Source organism: Excalfactoria chinensis, chromosome 11 (assembly GCF_039878825.1).
Source record: "Excalfactoria chinensis isolate bCotChi1 chromosome 11, bCotChi1.hap2, whole genome shotgun sequence".
Classification (NCBI taxonomy): domain Eukaryota; kingdom Metazoa; phylum Chordata; class Aves; order Galliformes; family Phasianidae; genus Excalfactoria; species Excalfactoria chinensis.
Window position 1 is genome coordinate 6,627,734 of NC_092835.1, and position 17,298 is coordinate 6,645,031.

Here is a 17,298-nt window from a genome sequence, read left to right on the forward strand (position 1 = left end):
GGCTATGTAAGCATTCGTGCTACCTTCCAAGGTTCCCATTAGCTCTTCCACTCCAATACAACCAAGCAGAAGTCTGGAGCTTCTCTTGAAGTTCTCCTATTTATCTCTCCCTAATAACCTGCCTTTTTACCTCACTTCAAACAAGGGCCCATCTTCAATCCCTGTAATCGGCGCTGATTATCAAGTATGCACACCATATCACTTTAGCTACTCTCTCCTCCTAAAGTGGAGAACTTTCTTTCCTTTTTCCATTTACTTGGTATATTTGGTACAGACTGCAAGATCTTGGCAGTCAGGAACATCAGATCCCCTACCTCCTCTCTACTAGAATATATCCTAATTAGATAGAGTTAAATAACAAGACCACTTCCAGAAATTAAAAAATTGTAAGTTGATGGAAAAATATTGTAAGTGGTATAAAAAGAAAAAAGAGAAACCAAAGGGGACTTTGTCTCCCTTATTCTTTAAAGTTTGGCTTGTGAAGCACTGGCCAAAATGATTAAAAATGGATATGTCACTGCTATATTTTGTCTTGCTGGAGAAATACAGCCCTTCGCTAAATAGTCATCTTTAGGGGAGAAAGGGTGAAATGAAAAGTTATGGAATAGATGTGACATAAATACCAGACAACCGCAGGAGAATGCACAGACACAGAGTTCAAATAATGATAAACACAATAGTCACCTCCTATGAAGAATGACTATAATTCCAATAATTCCTTTCTTCCCATACACCATTTGCCTAATTGGTTCAATATGGGATGCAAACTGGAACATAGTCTTATTTCTTTTAATTCACATGAAACTGTTTTGCAGTAGTTTATCCAGACAATCCTTGAGGCTAAGTGTGAAAAATGAGTAACTTTTTTCTTAATGGAGGAACCATGTGCAAATATTTTGCGTGCTTTATATTTTCTGGATGGTGGGTTTATTAAAAGTCAGTTTTATAAAATGAGAATTTCACTAATTAGTGGAAATCTTTAATAGTTAATAGGTGATGGGGTTTTTTTTCTCCTGTTGTTTTAATTTTTAGCCTTTTTACATTCTTGCTGTAGTGGAAGAGTGGGTGTTTTTTTAATCTTTACTATAGCTGAAACTTTCTAATTAATCAACAGGATAAACATTCAATTAAAGTAAATAATAAATTAATTGCATTTTCTCCCAAACAGCATGTATTAGAGCACGACAGAACAAAGCAGGCCATAATGTGAGCAAACGATAAACCTATAAGGTGCAAAATCAGGAAGAATACGGTTTTATGCTAAAATTACCCATAAGCTACTTAGGGAGAAAGTGTATGTATTCAAAACAGAACAAAACAGAACATATCAGTGAACTGAAAGCTAAGGAGGACTGTTAAGACAACAAGGTCATATTGTTAAGATGGTGAACATATTAAGATATTAAGATGGTGAAAGGGTAGGTTGATGTCCTATCAGAAACTTCAGCTCTAGGACCTCATTTCTCCTACACAGCAAATTAAACCTATTTGAACTGCAGGAGGCGCTTCCTGAAAAAAATGTGGAAGAATGAGATCTATCTACAAAGCAGAAGTGCTACTTCAGCAGAAGACAGTTGATTAAAATTGTATAAACTTCTCTCCAAATATTCTATACACAACTAATAATAAAAAAAAAGTAAAACACAACCAAGAAAAAACACAGAAGGAATGGTGGAGGGGATTTCTCCCGCATGGTCTGAGTGCTAAATGACACAATTCATTTTGGAGATTTTAAATACTTTCTTCAACAGATCCTGTGATTTATTTTGGTGAGAAAGATAATTCTGTTGTATAAGAACCTTATATTCTCAATGCAAACTGTCAGGTAGCAGAAGAAATACTTATTCAGAGAACCAGTCACCCTACACAACTTGGCAAATGATGGCATTGAACAATTATGCAGACTTCTCACTCTCACTTGATTAAGTCCTATGTATTCATGAAAATTGATCTGCCTGACCATATAGGACAACAATTTGGTTAATTCTCCTAACATTAGAGCAACATGTATGTTAGAACATTTTTGAATGTGATAATACCAAGCTCACTAATCCGCATATATAATCATAGAACACTTGTGAAATGCAAGGAGCCATGTAACTGCTGTAGACATTGGAAACAATCTGTCTAAACAGATATTACCACATTAAAAAGACTGGAACTTGTTTTCCAGCTTCTACATGCATAAATTTTGTTCTGTTTTGTTCGCTTGTTAATAAATAAATAAATACATTTAATATTTATAATAAAGCAATGAATTGAGAAGCAAGAAGGAAGAGAAAGAAATTCCATTTTGATATGCAAAATTATTTCACAAAATATATTTGACTTGAGATTGGTGATTTTCAAAGTTGATGTAGATAAGAGGTAAATACTCTTATGAAATACCTTTAAAGTCCTAGACTGCAACTGGACATGGTTGTTATTTTGTTTCAAGGAGTTATGTTTTACAGGAGCCTTTACAAATTCCAGAGAGCTGGTACTGTGAATCTTGCTATTGCCTTGATAACTCTTTTTGTAGTCAGTAAGGACAAGGCCTTTCTTTCTGCTAAGTATTGCAGTCTTGAGACACTCTATCATCACTATTATTTTCTCCATTATGTTGCTGAAATTGTCATCTTGAAGATTCGATTTGTTCTTATCTCTATTATTTCTTTCATCCATGTTCTACATAATCATTACTAAAATAGTTTTATTTTTGTGCTAATTTTCTGACCAAAATCTTTTCCACTCTTTTGATTTCACAATCATTTATCACTTACTTGCTTTTTTTTTTTTTCCTTCAAGTAATGTCAGCATTGCTTACCTTTCTTCACTTTTGTTGTGAAATTAAAGAAATAAACTCAAAAAAGATAAATATGTGACACCTAGGCATGATGAAACTCCTAATGCAGGAAAATTCACAGCTGCTCAATCCATCTCCTCATCATGAGTAAGCCCTGTCATACATATGGTGCACAACACTGACCTCAGATCTTTATCGTTCAGATTACATCTGGTTCCTAATTAGTTTGATTTAAAAAATGAAACATAATTGATGCCTTTGCAACATTATGTTGGTAGAAGCACAAATAATAAAATACAAATAAGTGAAGTAGAAGTCTCTTCAGTGGTGTATATGTAATGGTAAGAGGCATATATACACTATTATCTTGTGTTTATTCGCTCACATTTTCTGTTGCTTGGGCTGGGTCACGTTTACACAAATGTACCAAAAAATCTACCTAATTATGATTGATTCATAGGATCAAAAATGCTTTTTTGGCAAGGATATGATGCTGTGGAAACAACTCTTATTTTCAACCTGTTCTCTAGTTGTAGAAAAGTTTACATTTGTGAGGGTTGGCAAGAAGCTGTCATCACAGAGATAAACTAAAACAGCACTGAAAAGTTAAATAGCATTAGGAACAGAACTGCTCCAAGAGAAAAGCACTGCCAGCAACAATACTGTGAAAGTACAGATGTGCTGGGGAACACAGAAGAGCTGAGGAAGAGCCTAAAGATGCCTAAAAGTGGACAATTGGCTTACCAGATGGCCCCCTCCTTGCTGGTTCATTCATCAGGTTGGCCTTTCCAGTCGAATGAAGACTTGGTGGATCACTTCTGGCTTAGGGCGGAGGAGAGAGGGAATCTGTCTGTCTGGAGCCCTGCATCCTGAATACAGGAGAGGAGTGAATAAGGTTTCAGATGGACAGAATAGGCAGAATGGTCAAAGCGTGGAGGAAGCTGGTATCTGAGTTAGCCTTTGAGGAGCTGATTCTATTTTTCTAACATACACATTCAGCTAAAGTAGCTATGTGCACCAAGAAGAGTTCACCTCTTTTTTAGCATATCAAAGTGGTGAAAAGCACATAACCATTGTAAGAAGGTGTAAATCACCTGGATAAGGCTAAAAAGTATGTTTGCAGAGGAACTGCATCTAGTCTTCACCTGCTCTATGCTTCTAATTAGATGGGAGTCCAGAAAGAGCAGTGATCTGCATGCAAGAAGAAAGATGGGAAAGACAGCAGAAGCAGGTGTCAGTGAAGGAAGTGGCACAAAAAGAACTGGAGTAGAAAAATGCTGGTTTCCCATCCACATTAATGGAATCTTCACTTCAGAAAATAACATCACATCCTTCTATGCCAGCAAAGTTGTTTCAAATAGCACTCAACTGATATTCAACATCAAGGGAAAACAGAACATCAGAGAACAACAGAACACAGTCAATAGTGATGATAGTAAAGATAGAAAGGGAAAAGGAAGCAGAAAGCTATTAGCTATGAAAGATATATACTGAGAATATTTCCACTGGCATTCTTAGACTAGATGGGACTAATAGTGCCCCACCATGGAAAACATCACCTTGCTAGGACTGCAGAATGGTACAGTTGAAAGGCGTTGAATACATTACTTCAACAGGAATATGAAATCATACAATGGTAATGGAAATGCATTCACTGTCTGGGAAGACAGATCTTCAGAGTGCTGCTGGAATGCACTGGGGTCCCGTGGTAATATTATAATTAACTCAAAATTCTGCCAGTCTTCTAGCATTTTAGAACACTTTAAAGACTTCTAGTACTGAAATCCACCTGGTATCACTTATCACTTTATCATTAGCATAAAGGGTTCAATCTTTTTCAGTCATTAGACTCAGTCTACTTCTTAACAAGTTGATATTACAACTTAGAATTCTATCAGATACGTAAATAAGAAAATTAATTACTTTTCCTACAAAGAATGCTTTAACGTATTTTCTGATCCAAAGCAGTTTTGATCTGTCCAATTGTCTAAGAATGAAGGAATCTAAAGTTTAGAAATATGGAACTGCATTTCCTCTGTTGTAAAACAATTTACTTCAGGGACCCAAATCTTACCATCTAAGGCAGAACCACCTGCTCTAGAACTATTTGCACTGGCTGAATATTACTTCATGAATACTAATGGATCGGTAGCTAGACTCTGTCCTTTCCTGTCAAGCCAGGATCTCTTTGTCTGCCTGCTCCAGTTGTGAAGGAGGCAAAGTAGCACAGTGTTTTCTTACCGATACACAGCTAGATTGCAATTATTACTTGCTTTCCAGCATACAGACCAAGAAAGACTTGGGACATTTTTCTTTGAAAGGTGCTTGGATCCAGGAGTGTAATCTAACTAGTAGGTCATCCATAGAATGTGGCAGCTGGGGCCAATAAGTCACAATTTTATTTTTTAATCAGAAAGTTAATTATGTATCCAAAATGTATATAAGAGCTTCAGGACATACAATTTCACATCAGAGTATTCTGAGTTGACAAAACTAAATTTTTTCATGGAGCTTCACCATCTATTATATTGTTTGTTCTGACAAAACTGAGACCTTAGTACTCAGAAAAACATCAACATCATCCTTATACTTTCATCTTCTAAATTCCGTAATATACTGTTTATAATAAAAACAAAGTACTTATAAAATCTTTCAATCAAGTTAAAATGGAAGTATTCTAATAATTTGATATTAATCGATGCATTATTAACTATATTGGTCCTAAACATAGAAATAATCTATTATCCTCAGTTTATACACATTTTAAAGTTTGCTATTTACACTGCTCCTGTTTTAATAGCATGCTGAGGAAAAGATTGATAGTATGATATTTATAATACCATTTTTCACACTGTGAGCAACTCCTGGAAGAAACAACTTGTGTCTGTGGATGGCAGACCCTGGCACAGAAATACCAGATTATAGAGCAGTTTGTACTTCTGGTTTGTTAATACATAAGCATAATTTATTTTTAACTCTACTACTTTACTTTTCCAACGAATGCACATGGCTATGCAAGTGTTCCCTGTGATTTCCATTGACAAAACTATGTCTGTTAAGGGACAAGTTAATCAATACTGTATCTCAGATTATGCAACACATTCCTTTATATATATATATATCTAGCTGCAGTCTTGTAAATGCTCTTCCATGTCATTAATACTGATAGAAAAATACTTATAGGCTCTAAGAAACATCAGTAATTATTAATTTTACTTTTCAATAAAACAACTAACAAGAATGCAATTTGGTACATTTTAGAGTCATGCTTTGAAAGTCTAGATATTTATATATAAAAATTGATGATGATAATTATTCACATCAGAAATTTGCTTTCCCTGGAGAACTGCCATCATGAAACATCCTCTGGCATGGATGGCAGCTGGGCCACAAGTTTCCTGAAGCTCATGAAAAACTGCATGATACTGTAAAAAAAAGAGAGGATTTACAGCTAATATCCAAGGGACCATATGGGTGCTGTTATTCTAGATGCTCGCTGTACATCCATCAAGAAATGATGGGTTTAATGATGTCTTTGCTAAGGCAATTTGTACCAGAGGTCAGTGGGTTAACTTTGAAATTGGGCAAAGTGGAAGGAGGGCAATGAAATAGTGGTGCCACCTCTTAGCTCTGAGGTACGTATTTGGGAAGAAAAGTCAATCAAAACCACAGAAGGCACTTTAGCTCAAGCTGAGACAACGGCAGAGAGACTTACGAAGAAATGCGAAAGGCAGGGAAAGAAACCCATTTTAGCATGAGTTACTCTCGTGGGAACAAAAGATCTGCCCTCCAGGTATGCATTTGACAGACGTTGCTAAAAATATTTTCAGGAAAAGATGTGGAAAAATTCTAGGTTTTATTATATTAAAAACACAGTGATATAGAAGTAGCTTCAAAAATGAAGCAGGTTTTATTTAATTATTATTATTTAGAATATCAAAAAAGAATGGTTGCACGTATTATGTTCTCTGCTATTTCTAAGTAGTTTAGAAACATTTTTTTATCAGTAGTGAAGAGGTGATGAGAAATAGCAAGTTTTGAATAAGACGTGCAATATTATAGAAATGCATGCTAGCCAGTTAGTGGCTGAAGTTATAATATCAGGCTGTTTCCTTTTAAGTGAATGACATTTTGCCTACTACTTTCAAGACACCACAGATCAAATGACAGATTAGACTTGCTGGATGGTAAGCACAGAAGAAAAAGACATTTAAACATGAATATTCTTGGAGTTGTTATCCTACAGACTAACCATGGCTGAGAATAAAGTTCGATACAGAGATACAGAGAATCAACAGAACAATTAATCACTGAGGTATATATAATGCTTCAATAACAATAATAATAACAATAGTAATAATAATAAAAGCCAAACTAACAACTCTTTCATTTGTACTCCCCAAAATCAAATCAGCCAAAACTCAGAGCTCAATTCTGCAGACAGACATTGAGTATACCGGCTAGAGGGCTGGTTAGAGGACAGGCTGATTACTTACAAGGTTACTGAAGTTTTGCAGGAATACAATTATGTGCCATTAAGATGGTTCTTAACTGTAAGGGTAAGGTCTGCCCATGTTCCAAAAAAACCTATGATTTCTGCTGCCAGATGAGCCCTAGTTTTAGGTACATAATACCACATTTATACAGTAGTGATGCACCATTACTTCTGTCAGAAGAGCTGTGCATCAAAGGCACTGTAGAACATTTGATTCAGAGTTTATTCCATTAGGAAACAAAATTTGGCATGAGAAAAATGGAAATGCAATGGAAACATCTTTTGGGAAAAAACTTGAAGTCACTTTATGGCAAAGATGTATTTGCTAGCTTTTGAAAATAAAAATTGCATTGGCAGCATATCAAAATGTTTACATCTGTGGAAAAGCTTTTAGCACAAAATCCTGTTTTCACTTGAACAAACTAAAGAAACCATAAGAACAGTAGGAAGTGAATGCTGACAATAGGTACTGCTGTGAGAATATTGTTTGGAATACAGGAGACAACCCATCTACTGCCATTAGGTTTTAGGTTACGCTTTGTGAAGACCACTCACCTAAAAAAAACCCCCAATGTCCACAAATGCTAATTCCATTTCGAGAGTTCTCATTCCAATCTTCTGATGCCATGACCATGCAAAATACTTAACAGTCATCTAAATTCCCATCAGCTCCTACAGCTTTTTAGAATGGTTAATTACTTTCAGATATGGATTCAACAAAACACTGCTACAGTATATCAATTCTGTCTAAATATCAGATATTTTAACCTGAAGTTTTGGGTTCTTGCTGGTTTGAATTCTGCCAGAAGCACTACACAAAGCAATTCCTCTCATTTTTCCCACTTCTGCTTCTAAACACAGGCCCAGCCCAAAGACAAGTGAAAAGTAAATGATCACTGTCTGAGCATGCAGCCAAAGCTTTGATATGGCACACTCACAGGTTTAGTCACTTGCATCAGCACAGAAAGTATTACATGATTTCTCCTGTTCCATTAACTTCTTACATTTTTTTACCACAATTTCATTATTTCTCTCCTGATCAGATTGAATTTTATGCATCTGGCAAGCTAAATGAGCATCGTTCCTTTCATACCAGTTTGAGTCAGTAAGTAGGATCGATCGATTAAATATTAGTAGCTGCCTATTTGGACAGGGCACAAAACCTAAGAAAAACTATTCTGTAACATACATTTGAGCTGGAAAAAGAACAGGAAGAAGAGACCAGGAGCTATGAGAAATAAACACCACTGAGAGATGATCTACAGACATTTGATGAGATGTATGATGACAGTTAAACTTACATTTTTACATTACTTACTTTGGAAAGGCACTACAGCCTCTATGGTTCTTTTAGGACATCCTGTCTATACAGAAGAGATTGTAAATATGCAAGTTTAACAGTGGAAACAAAGAAAGTATGCCAGTATATCAATTAAAGGAACAGATTCTACGACAATCATGGGGTAATTTCTATAAAACAACTTCATTTTAGATGTGTTTTTTTTTTTCTTCATTTTATTTTTGTTTCTGATCAAGATACACCATTTTGTCAGCCACATAAACATATCTGTTAATGACAAAGTAGTTTATCAGAATATTTGTAGTGTAATTGGGCAGCACAGTTAATTACTGAAGTATCTTGTGAATTTGCCTTGGGGCAATCTGGAAAGTTTGAACAACAGAATTATCCCACAGGCAACAAACGAAATGAATTAATTGTTGTGCTTATGGCCCAAATAGCAGAATAAAATTCCAAAATACATTTCTCTTAAATATTCTTTCATATGAGGGATGGAAATAGAGCATTAGTGTTCTTCCCACAGAAGAAGCCAGGTTGCATAGCTTACATACTAATACCATCAGATAAATAATGTCATTATTTCATGAAGTACATAAGTAATTGCCAAATGCCTCAAAACAACAACAACAACAACAACAACAAAAACACAAAATAAGAATCCAAAAGGTTAATACCATTTCAGAAAAGCTCTTCAGGGGTGTTTTTGTTTACCTCTGCTCTGGAGAGAATTTTGTAGGAAGGCAAAATATGAAAAACAATTTAAATACATTTAAAAATCATTAATGCTGGCAAATAAAAGATTGGGTTTCTGTATTAGGTTTCCTGAGATAATGGAATTGATTTGTGAGATCCATAAGAAGATAGCATTTCTTCAGCAGCCATCACGGTAGTCTCTACTGCCTTGAAGGAATCCACAAGGAAGCCAAGAACATGGGAGGAAGGCAAAGTGTGATGTCATAGAAAGATGTGAAGAAATTTGCCCACCAGCATGAGGAAATGTTTTTCAGTTCCAAACCTAAGCAGTTTGTGCACTGATCTAATCCTCAGAAAGACAATTCTCCAGAAATAGGAACAGGTTTTGTTATAGGCATTTCCTTACATAGTAAACTGGCTTCTGGACAGCCCATATGTACATTAGTGTGAATACGGAGAATTTTGACTTGTCAGTTCAGTTTCTTTTCTTTTTTTTTTTTTTTTTCTTTCTTTTTTTTTTAAGGAACAATGGACTTTTTCAATACAAATAATTGCTCATGCTTAACTGGCAGATATATGCAATACAAAGACATGGCCAAGTTTAGTGGCATAACTGAATAATTTACTAGAGATTTATTATATTTAAATGACAAGAAACCTCAATTCAACCAAATTATACTCTGATTTGGCTTTGACAGGAATACTTGATTCTTGTGGGAGATCATGTTCTAGCATCAGCCATGGACTGCATCACTCGCTGAGCACTCTTAATAGAAAAGGATGGTATGTGTAGTGGAAATTTTATTCATGAACACTGAAACATTAAATCAGAAAAGCCTCTTTAAGTGGACTTTTACTTTCAGGAGATTTTAGCTGGTTGTTTCAAAATTATGTACATATTTAACTGATAAAAATGCATTAATACGTATCAGTGCAAAACTGAGTAGTGATGTTGCAATAAAGCTGGACATATTTTTTTAGAATGCTGTACAGAAAGGTTCCTCACTCCTACTCAGGTCAGGTGTGCTGTGACGAGAAGTAAGAGTGAGTCTTAAATGTGTAACAGATTGGAAGGACAAAGCTAATTAGTGATGTGAGCTAAGTATTTAAACATGATGAGAAATGCTAAGACCTTTGTTGACATTGTGCAAAGCAAGCCACCTAACATTCAGGATGCTTAATTCAATTTATGTTATACTACCGATGATTATGAAATGGATTTTGAAGAGATTTTTTTAATCTTCTTCTGTAAATGCAGAAAAAATTGAGACTTATTTCCCACATAAAGTACAGATATAAGTAGAGATACACTTGGTGAATGCTGTAAGAGAAAACTTCTAATGAAAGGGAAAAAAAATCTCTATGTATTTAAACATTTTTAAGAATTTAGGTTTTTACAGTAGCATTTAAAAATGGTGCCATCATTCTTCTTCATTGGAATAGCTAGAATAATAAAAATGAAAGCAATAGTTTCTTTTTATCTGACATTTCATACATTTCTCTTATACCCATGTACATATGCTGCATAAATACGTCTTATTATAACAAGGATTTCCTTCATTGTCATTGCAAATAAGAGAAATAAGAGATTGACCTTAACTAAAACTCCCAAATGGGTAATATTTATTTTAAAACAAAACAAAAATCCAAAATGGAAAACCTTTTTTGAATATTCACTTAAGTACAAAGACATAAAGCACTGTTTGTAACATTCTTCCCAGCTCTTTGTCATATGACCTTTAAGTTTGTGTGTGCCAAAAAAAAAAAAAAAAAAGAAGAAAAGAAAAAGAAAAAAAAGAAAAAGGATTAGTCTGAAGCTGCTGTTTAACAATATTAAATGGGTATTTTTTCCATTGTGCATGAAATTCCACTTCTGTAGTACTACAGAATGATATCACGCCCTTTCAGAAGAGCTCTAAAGCACAGTGATACAAAGTGCCCTTCTGGGCTTTGATGACTTAGCAAATTCCTCTTTCTAGTAAAAAGGCTCAACTGAAATACTCTGGAAGCCTTAATGCAGACAAAGAACAGGCTTAAAAGGTGTTCCTTTTGTGGGATGCAAAAGACATTTCAATTTATTCTCCCATCTACATCCCTCCATGACCATTTGATGATATTTATCAACAGTTTCAGATTTTAGAGTTTATCTATGGAATCTCAGCTTACTAGAGATACAATCGATACATTAAAATCTTATTTAAAGTGATGAGCTGTTTGCTGGATCTAAATTTAGTATTCATTATACTTTCTTTATCTCTACTAAAGATACCAGGAGTGGTGTAAAAGGCATACATAGGGTACCATTACATAGATTTCCTACATTGATATTGCCCAAGGAACAAACTGGTAAAGAAACTGGAAGTCAATAATGCAATTCAAAACAGTTATTCAGGTATATATTAGATGTATTTTATATTTACCTTCATTTTTCTTGATAGTAAAATTTGGATTGTTGACCATTTCAGGAAGAAGACTATACAAGAAATAATGCCCATTTTTAGGATCATCTTTGTCAACAGCACTGACAATCTGAATTACCTACAACAGAAAATAGTCTCATAAATTCACACTCAATAAACACACGGTATTGTAAAGAACATTGCATTGTATAGGACACATTCTTGCTTCTTTACATGCCAGACTAAAACTGCAAATTTATAAGCTTGCTAATTCGTTACAGGTGTTAGAGTAAACATTTGGAAAATGTAGACTAGATCTAGCCCATTATATTGCTTCCAGAAAGAGGAGGTAGAGAATAAGGAGAGTGGGAATTTACAAGGGGGCAGAAAAACTGCTGAAGTTTAGGAAAGTAATAAATTATTATTCATTAAAAAAAAGAGAGTGTTTCATATTTGGATTTTTGAAGAAAACTGGATTTTTTGCCTGAATTTTAATAAAACCCGATGTATTCCTATACTAGGAATGCAGGTGGGCTTCTTTTTTATTATTACTATTATTGAAATATCATTATCAGGAAAGGAATTCCATCATAATGTGGGATACTAAAGTTAGAAAAGGAATGAACTTGGATAGGCTGAATACCTTTGAATAACTCTGTATGAAGCACCTTGTATGATATGATCAACCACAGCACCTGCAGTGTGTGTACCTCAGCTATCTACACGATCACTGACTTTATTTACTTCCAGCACTACTCAGAATGATACTGCAGTTGATCATCTTCAAATCATACAAAGCTCAATGGAAATAGAAAGAATGAAAAAACATTTAAAAATAATCAGTAAAGTGTTTATATATAGTTATATGTATATATAAATATACAGTGCAATTGCTTTTCATTCCATGTAGTTTTCTACTGGAGTAGAAACAAAGAAATGAATCTATATCCAGTGTTCAGACATGAATGTCAGCAGTGGTTAGTTCATGCTAGATGGGGTTTATTAGACATTTAATGAGAATTATTGAACTTTGCCATGTTTGTTGAGTTTAACACCATTTTTGTCTTGAGTATTTATTTCTGTAACAACTGAAGCCATTTACCAATAACTTCTTGGACAATTAATTTCAAATTATGAAACAGTACAGATTTCATTTTTAACGATTAGAATAAAACAAGGTAAACAAATTAACATACTTTAGATCTTCAAAGCTTCACTAAAAACGCTAATAATATTTTATACTGGTTTTACTGCAAGAGGAATTATGACTATCAACATGTATGTTACATGTAAGACAGCACTCAGTATCACACATACTTTGTCTTCTATGTTCAAGTTTCAAAGAATGAACAAAATGTTACTAGACAGACAACCACAAGGAGCAGCAGCAAAGCATAAATATTTAATATTATGTATGTAGAAATGTTCGAGCAGGTTCTGATATAGGGAACAGTGAATTCCTTCCTTTCCAAGTCACACATTCTGGACAGGGCAGACTTATGATCAAAGAAGTACAGTTGATGGTTTTATATTTATATTTGTGGTTGAAATACTTTTTATTTTATTTTATTTTATTTCATTTCATTTCATTTTATTTTATTTTATTTTAGTTAACTCTATCTGCCAAGACTGAACCTCTGACTGCTGTGATTTCAAATGCATGTATTAGAAGATGCTGAGAAGAAATATAAGACCAAGCTTTTGGTTAATGAAGCAGGTCTCCAATTTAAAAGTCACATAATGAATCCTAGAGAGCTAGGATTTCACCTAGAGTGTAATTAAATGTAAATGGCTGAAAAACTATATGCAGACATTGTCCATTCCTGTTACAGGTGTGGAACATTTTCAGCTTGCTCCTTGCAGACGCATATGGTTCTGAAATAGCTCCATGTGTCTGTCTCCAGGTCGAGACTAGGTGCCACAAATTCTGCATCTTAGGTAAGTTGAATTTGGAATGAAATTTCAAACAAATAGCTTTTAGGCATGTGTCACAGTCTTTTCCAATCTGGGTAATTCTATGATTCTAGGATTCAAACAATGCTAGGATGTGGTGGCATCAAGAAAAAAAGAAAACAGCACAGTGAAGTGCACTTAATAGGCACAGTTTTTCCAATGATTTTGCAATTTAACCTCCACTGGGTACATGATGGTTAATTCGGTCTTGCACTATTCTAGACTGGAAAATTTGAAGAAATAGAATCTGATTATATACATATATACGCATGTATGTATATCTATATCTACCTATGTATATATGTATATATATATAGTTACAGGAAAAACAGATCTCTCTTAATCTTTCCAATCATTCCCCTCATTTGTTCTCTGAAAATGCACATAACATCATATGCAAAAGACAAGCTTAGTGAAATACTACAGTTGTTGGGTTACATACACACATGAAGGAATTAAGAGTTAGTGTTCCCATAGCAACCTTATAGCAACCTTCTTTGTGTGTTTGCATTAACATGAGGGTTTAAAATAAAGAAGAAAAAACAGGAAAAACCGTAACTCCGTGGACATGAGTAAAGTCCAGTAACACTCATGACTACGTTCCAATATGTCGATGAGCATGATTTACTGGTCAGTGCTGTGTAATCATTTAATGAAATATTATTTAAGTAATACTTCAACTCTGTACTTGTAGTTCATAACATGGTAGAGAATTTTCCTGGTCTGTTCTGCCTTTTTTATTACTAAGATGAGTTCTTTTTCACCGTGTGATAGCATGTAGAACAAACACATGTTCCAAATAACAAAAATGATCAATAATAATAACAAACATGAGAACAGACTTTTGCATTGCTTATCACTAAGCACAGGACTGGAAGTTTGTATCTCTTTAGCTGTTCAATCTTGAAATATCTGAAATTATCCCATATAAAATTTCAACTTTGATGTTGTATTAAAAATTCATGTATATATTTGATTCTGTACATATACTTACTGGGAAAACAGCAAATGAGCATATTTTGCTCAACAAGCAACTCAGGATTGAAATTAATAGTTAAATGATCCCCAAGGACAACCCAGCAATATAGTTTGCAAAGCTGTGTTGTATTTCTACGAAGACACAGTAAAATAATATGTATAAAAAGATTACCTGTACAATAATAACGAATGATGTAAAAGGATAAATAGAAAAACAAAGTTATCACCAGTGTTATGAACGTATCATAACTACCCATGTGCGACTATAATGACTATAATAAATAGTACTGTCTAAAAGTCCTTCCCTGTGATGCAACTCAACAGATTGACCTAGAATATTTCCTAATAATTAGTACACTATTCCCAACTTTTGATAGAATTGTTCCTCCAACTCTGAAAATGCTTCTGAAAAGACATTACTGTACATGATTATTTTTTAATTACTTTGCAGGTCCATAATACTATGAGCAGTAGATTCATGGTAGTATTTTAATTCACCTTGCACCTAGAGCCAACCCTCTACAAGGATCTACAATGATCTAAAGATGTCCAACATTATAAAAAGCCAATCAAATAAAACAGACTAGAAGAACTAAAATAAATTGACAGAGGCTGAGAGAGCATTGTATTCTGTTCTATACTGTTTTAGTTTATAAACAAGGTTATACTCTGGTACATCACTGCCTATGCAACTGAAATCCTTGTAACTTAGTTTTGAGGAAACAGCACTTTACTGTGGACCCGAGAACAGTGTGGGAGGAACCAGAAAAACCATGAATATTCTGGCTTTAGTTAGTGACTTGTGTGAAAAAAGTCATAAAGGAGAAACTATGAGCTGCTTTATTGCTAAATTAGAAGTACTGTAACATTATGTTCAAGTGCTTTTTCTCTAAAACCAACAAAAAAGATGACAACTTTCCATTGTGTGCAAAAACATGCAAGGAGCACAGGAGAAAGGAAAAACACACCTCCTCCCCCCACTTGCAGTTTGCCCCTCATCATCTCCTACTGGCTATACTACTGTTGCAGGTAGGGTAAAACAAAGCATACGCATCTGGTAATGTTATACATCAACAGTTTTTAATACATTCTGTCACATCACCAGCAGCTGCACTTGCCACTTGAAATTATATCAGAACCCAAAATAGAACACTTAAGAAACTGAACTGGATGGTTTAGTCAACACATGTAGGGTTTGCAAGTAGGGTTTCATAGAAGGTCTGGATATAATTTGTTTATGTTGATTCAAATACAATTCAAACGTATATTCAATTTTATAAATGTAAAGATATTGAAATATCAAAACTTGATTGTGTCTTTCCTGTACATGTAATATTTCAGTTTAAACTCTGGAGAACTATCCAAATTAGGCTTTTGCTCCTGTGTAAAATGGTATTCCTTCACTCACTGTGTAGCTGAGACATACTTTGTTTTTGGAGTTCTACATCTTGACTGATTAATAAGATTTATTCCAGAATTTGAATATAGAATACTAAGCAGAAGAAAAACCAACACAGATTCTATACTCTTCACAGGAGCAAATAAATTTTACATGACAAATTCAGAACCGAACTTTGATTACTCTGGACTGGTGCACACTTAGTGTTACCATAACTTTGTTTAAAACATTACATTGCAGAATGTGTGTCACCTCCTCCATGCTGCAAATCCACTTATAAAGTTCACACAAGAATTCATGTTCAACAGACATCTGCCATCAGAACAAGAGCGTGAGAGGAGATGGTAAGTTGAAAATAACATATTGTTTAACACAAGTTGTCCGTAAGTGCTTAAACAAAAGCCACTTTTAGCAGCTTACTCCCAATCATCTTTTGTTTGTCAAATAAGAAAACTGGCTTTAATACAAAGTGAAAATGTTGGGAAGGTTTTTAAGTCTTTTAAGCCATATGAAAGCTAATAAATAAATTCAGAATACACTACGCAGCTCATCTTTCTGAATGCAAGAAAGCTTAGAGATTAAAATAATAATGAAAAATTTACTAATAGCAATTCAGGATAGCATACAAAACATAACTACTCAGCCTTTGAAATCTACCTGAGCTAAACAGAAATCCACTCTGAGCTAGAGGAACTTCAGTACCAACAGTAACATAACTGTTTCCTGAGAAACGTCTGCCCATAAGGGCACAGTCCAATAATCTTTTCAGAGATTAGAGAGAATTCTTATTTCTTAAGTGACACATGTTTGACACCTTTTTATTAAACAAAAAGGGCTGCTAGAAAGTTATATCAACAGTAACAATCCAGCCTTGGTAGAGAGGTAGCTTGTCATATACTACTATAGGGTTGTCATTTAGTAATAGTAAAAGAAAATCATTTCTAACTCTATTGTCAGGTAACCTACTTTGGAAAATAGTGAATTCAATGCCTAACACCCACATAAGACACAGGAATAGTTGGATTAACAAGTCTAGTGTCATGCTGTCAGCTGCTGTTTATTTAAATAAAATGTCACAAGCCAGAAATAAATTAGAAAGTTTCAAAACACTGAATTGCTGTAACATGCCATGTTTCTCAAGACGGACAAAAGGTAAATTTCTATTATGCTGCTTTACTTTCTAAAACTCTAAACATTTTCTTGAATCTTTATATTGCAGTTTATTTGGCATATGATATCTTCTTCCCTGATTCTGTCTTCAAAATAAGTATCCTTTAAGAAATCTGCTTGTATTTC

The 17,298-nt window shown here is 34.4% G+C and overlaps 1 protein-coding gene across 5 annotated transcripts in view; it reads right to left on the reverse strand.

Annotated features, from left to right (window-relative positions):
- The window catches only part of CDH8 (cadherin 8), a 140,415-nt gene that overhangs the window by 15,398 nt on the left and 107,719 nt on the right, over positions 1 to 17,298 (reverse strand). For 2 of the 5 annotated variants that reach the window (XR_011904968.1, XM_072346172.1), the window contains exons 11-12: positions 11,694 to 11,811; positions 3,530 to 3,654 (exon numbers count right to left, since the gene is read on the reverse strand). Coding sequence is in view for 4 of the 5 variants with exons in the window: in XM_072346172.1 (XP_072202273.1) it covers positions 3,560 to 3,654; positions 11,694 to 11,811 (213 nt within the window). In the remaining variant the exon portion in view is untranslated. Of the gene's footprint in view, positions 1 to 3,529; positions 3,655 to 8,598; positions 8,645 to 11,693; positions 11,812 to 17,298 lie in introns of those variants that run through there. The other 3 variants (XM_072346173.1, XM_072346174.1, XM_072346171.1) reach the window with 3 other exon arrangements.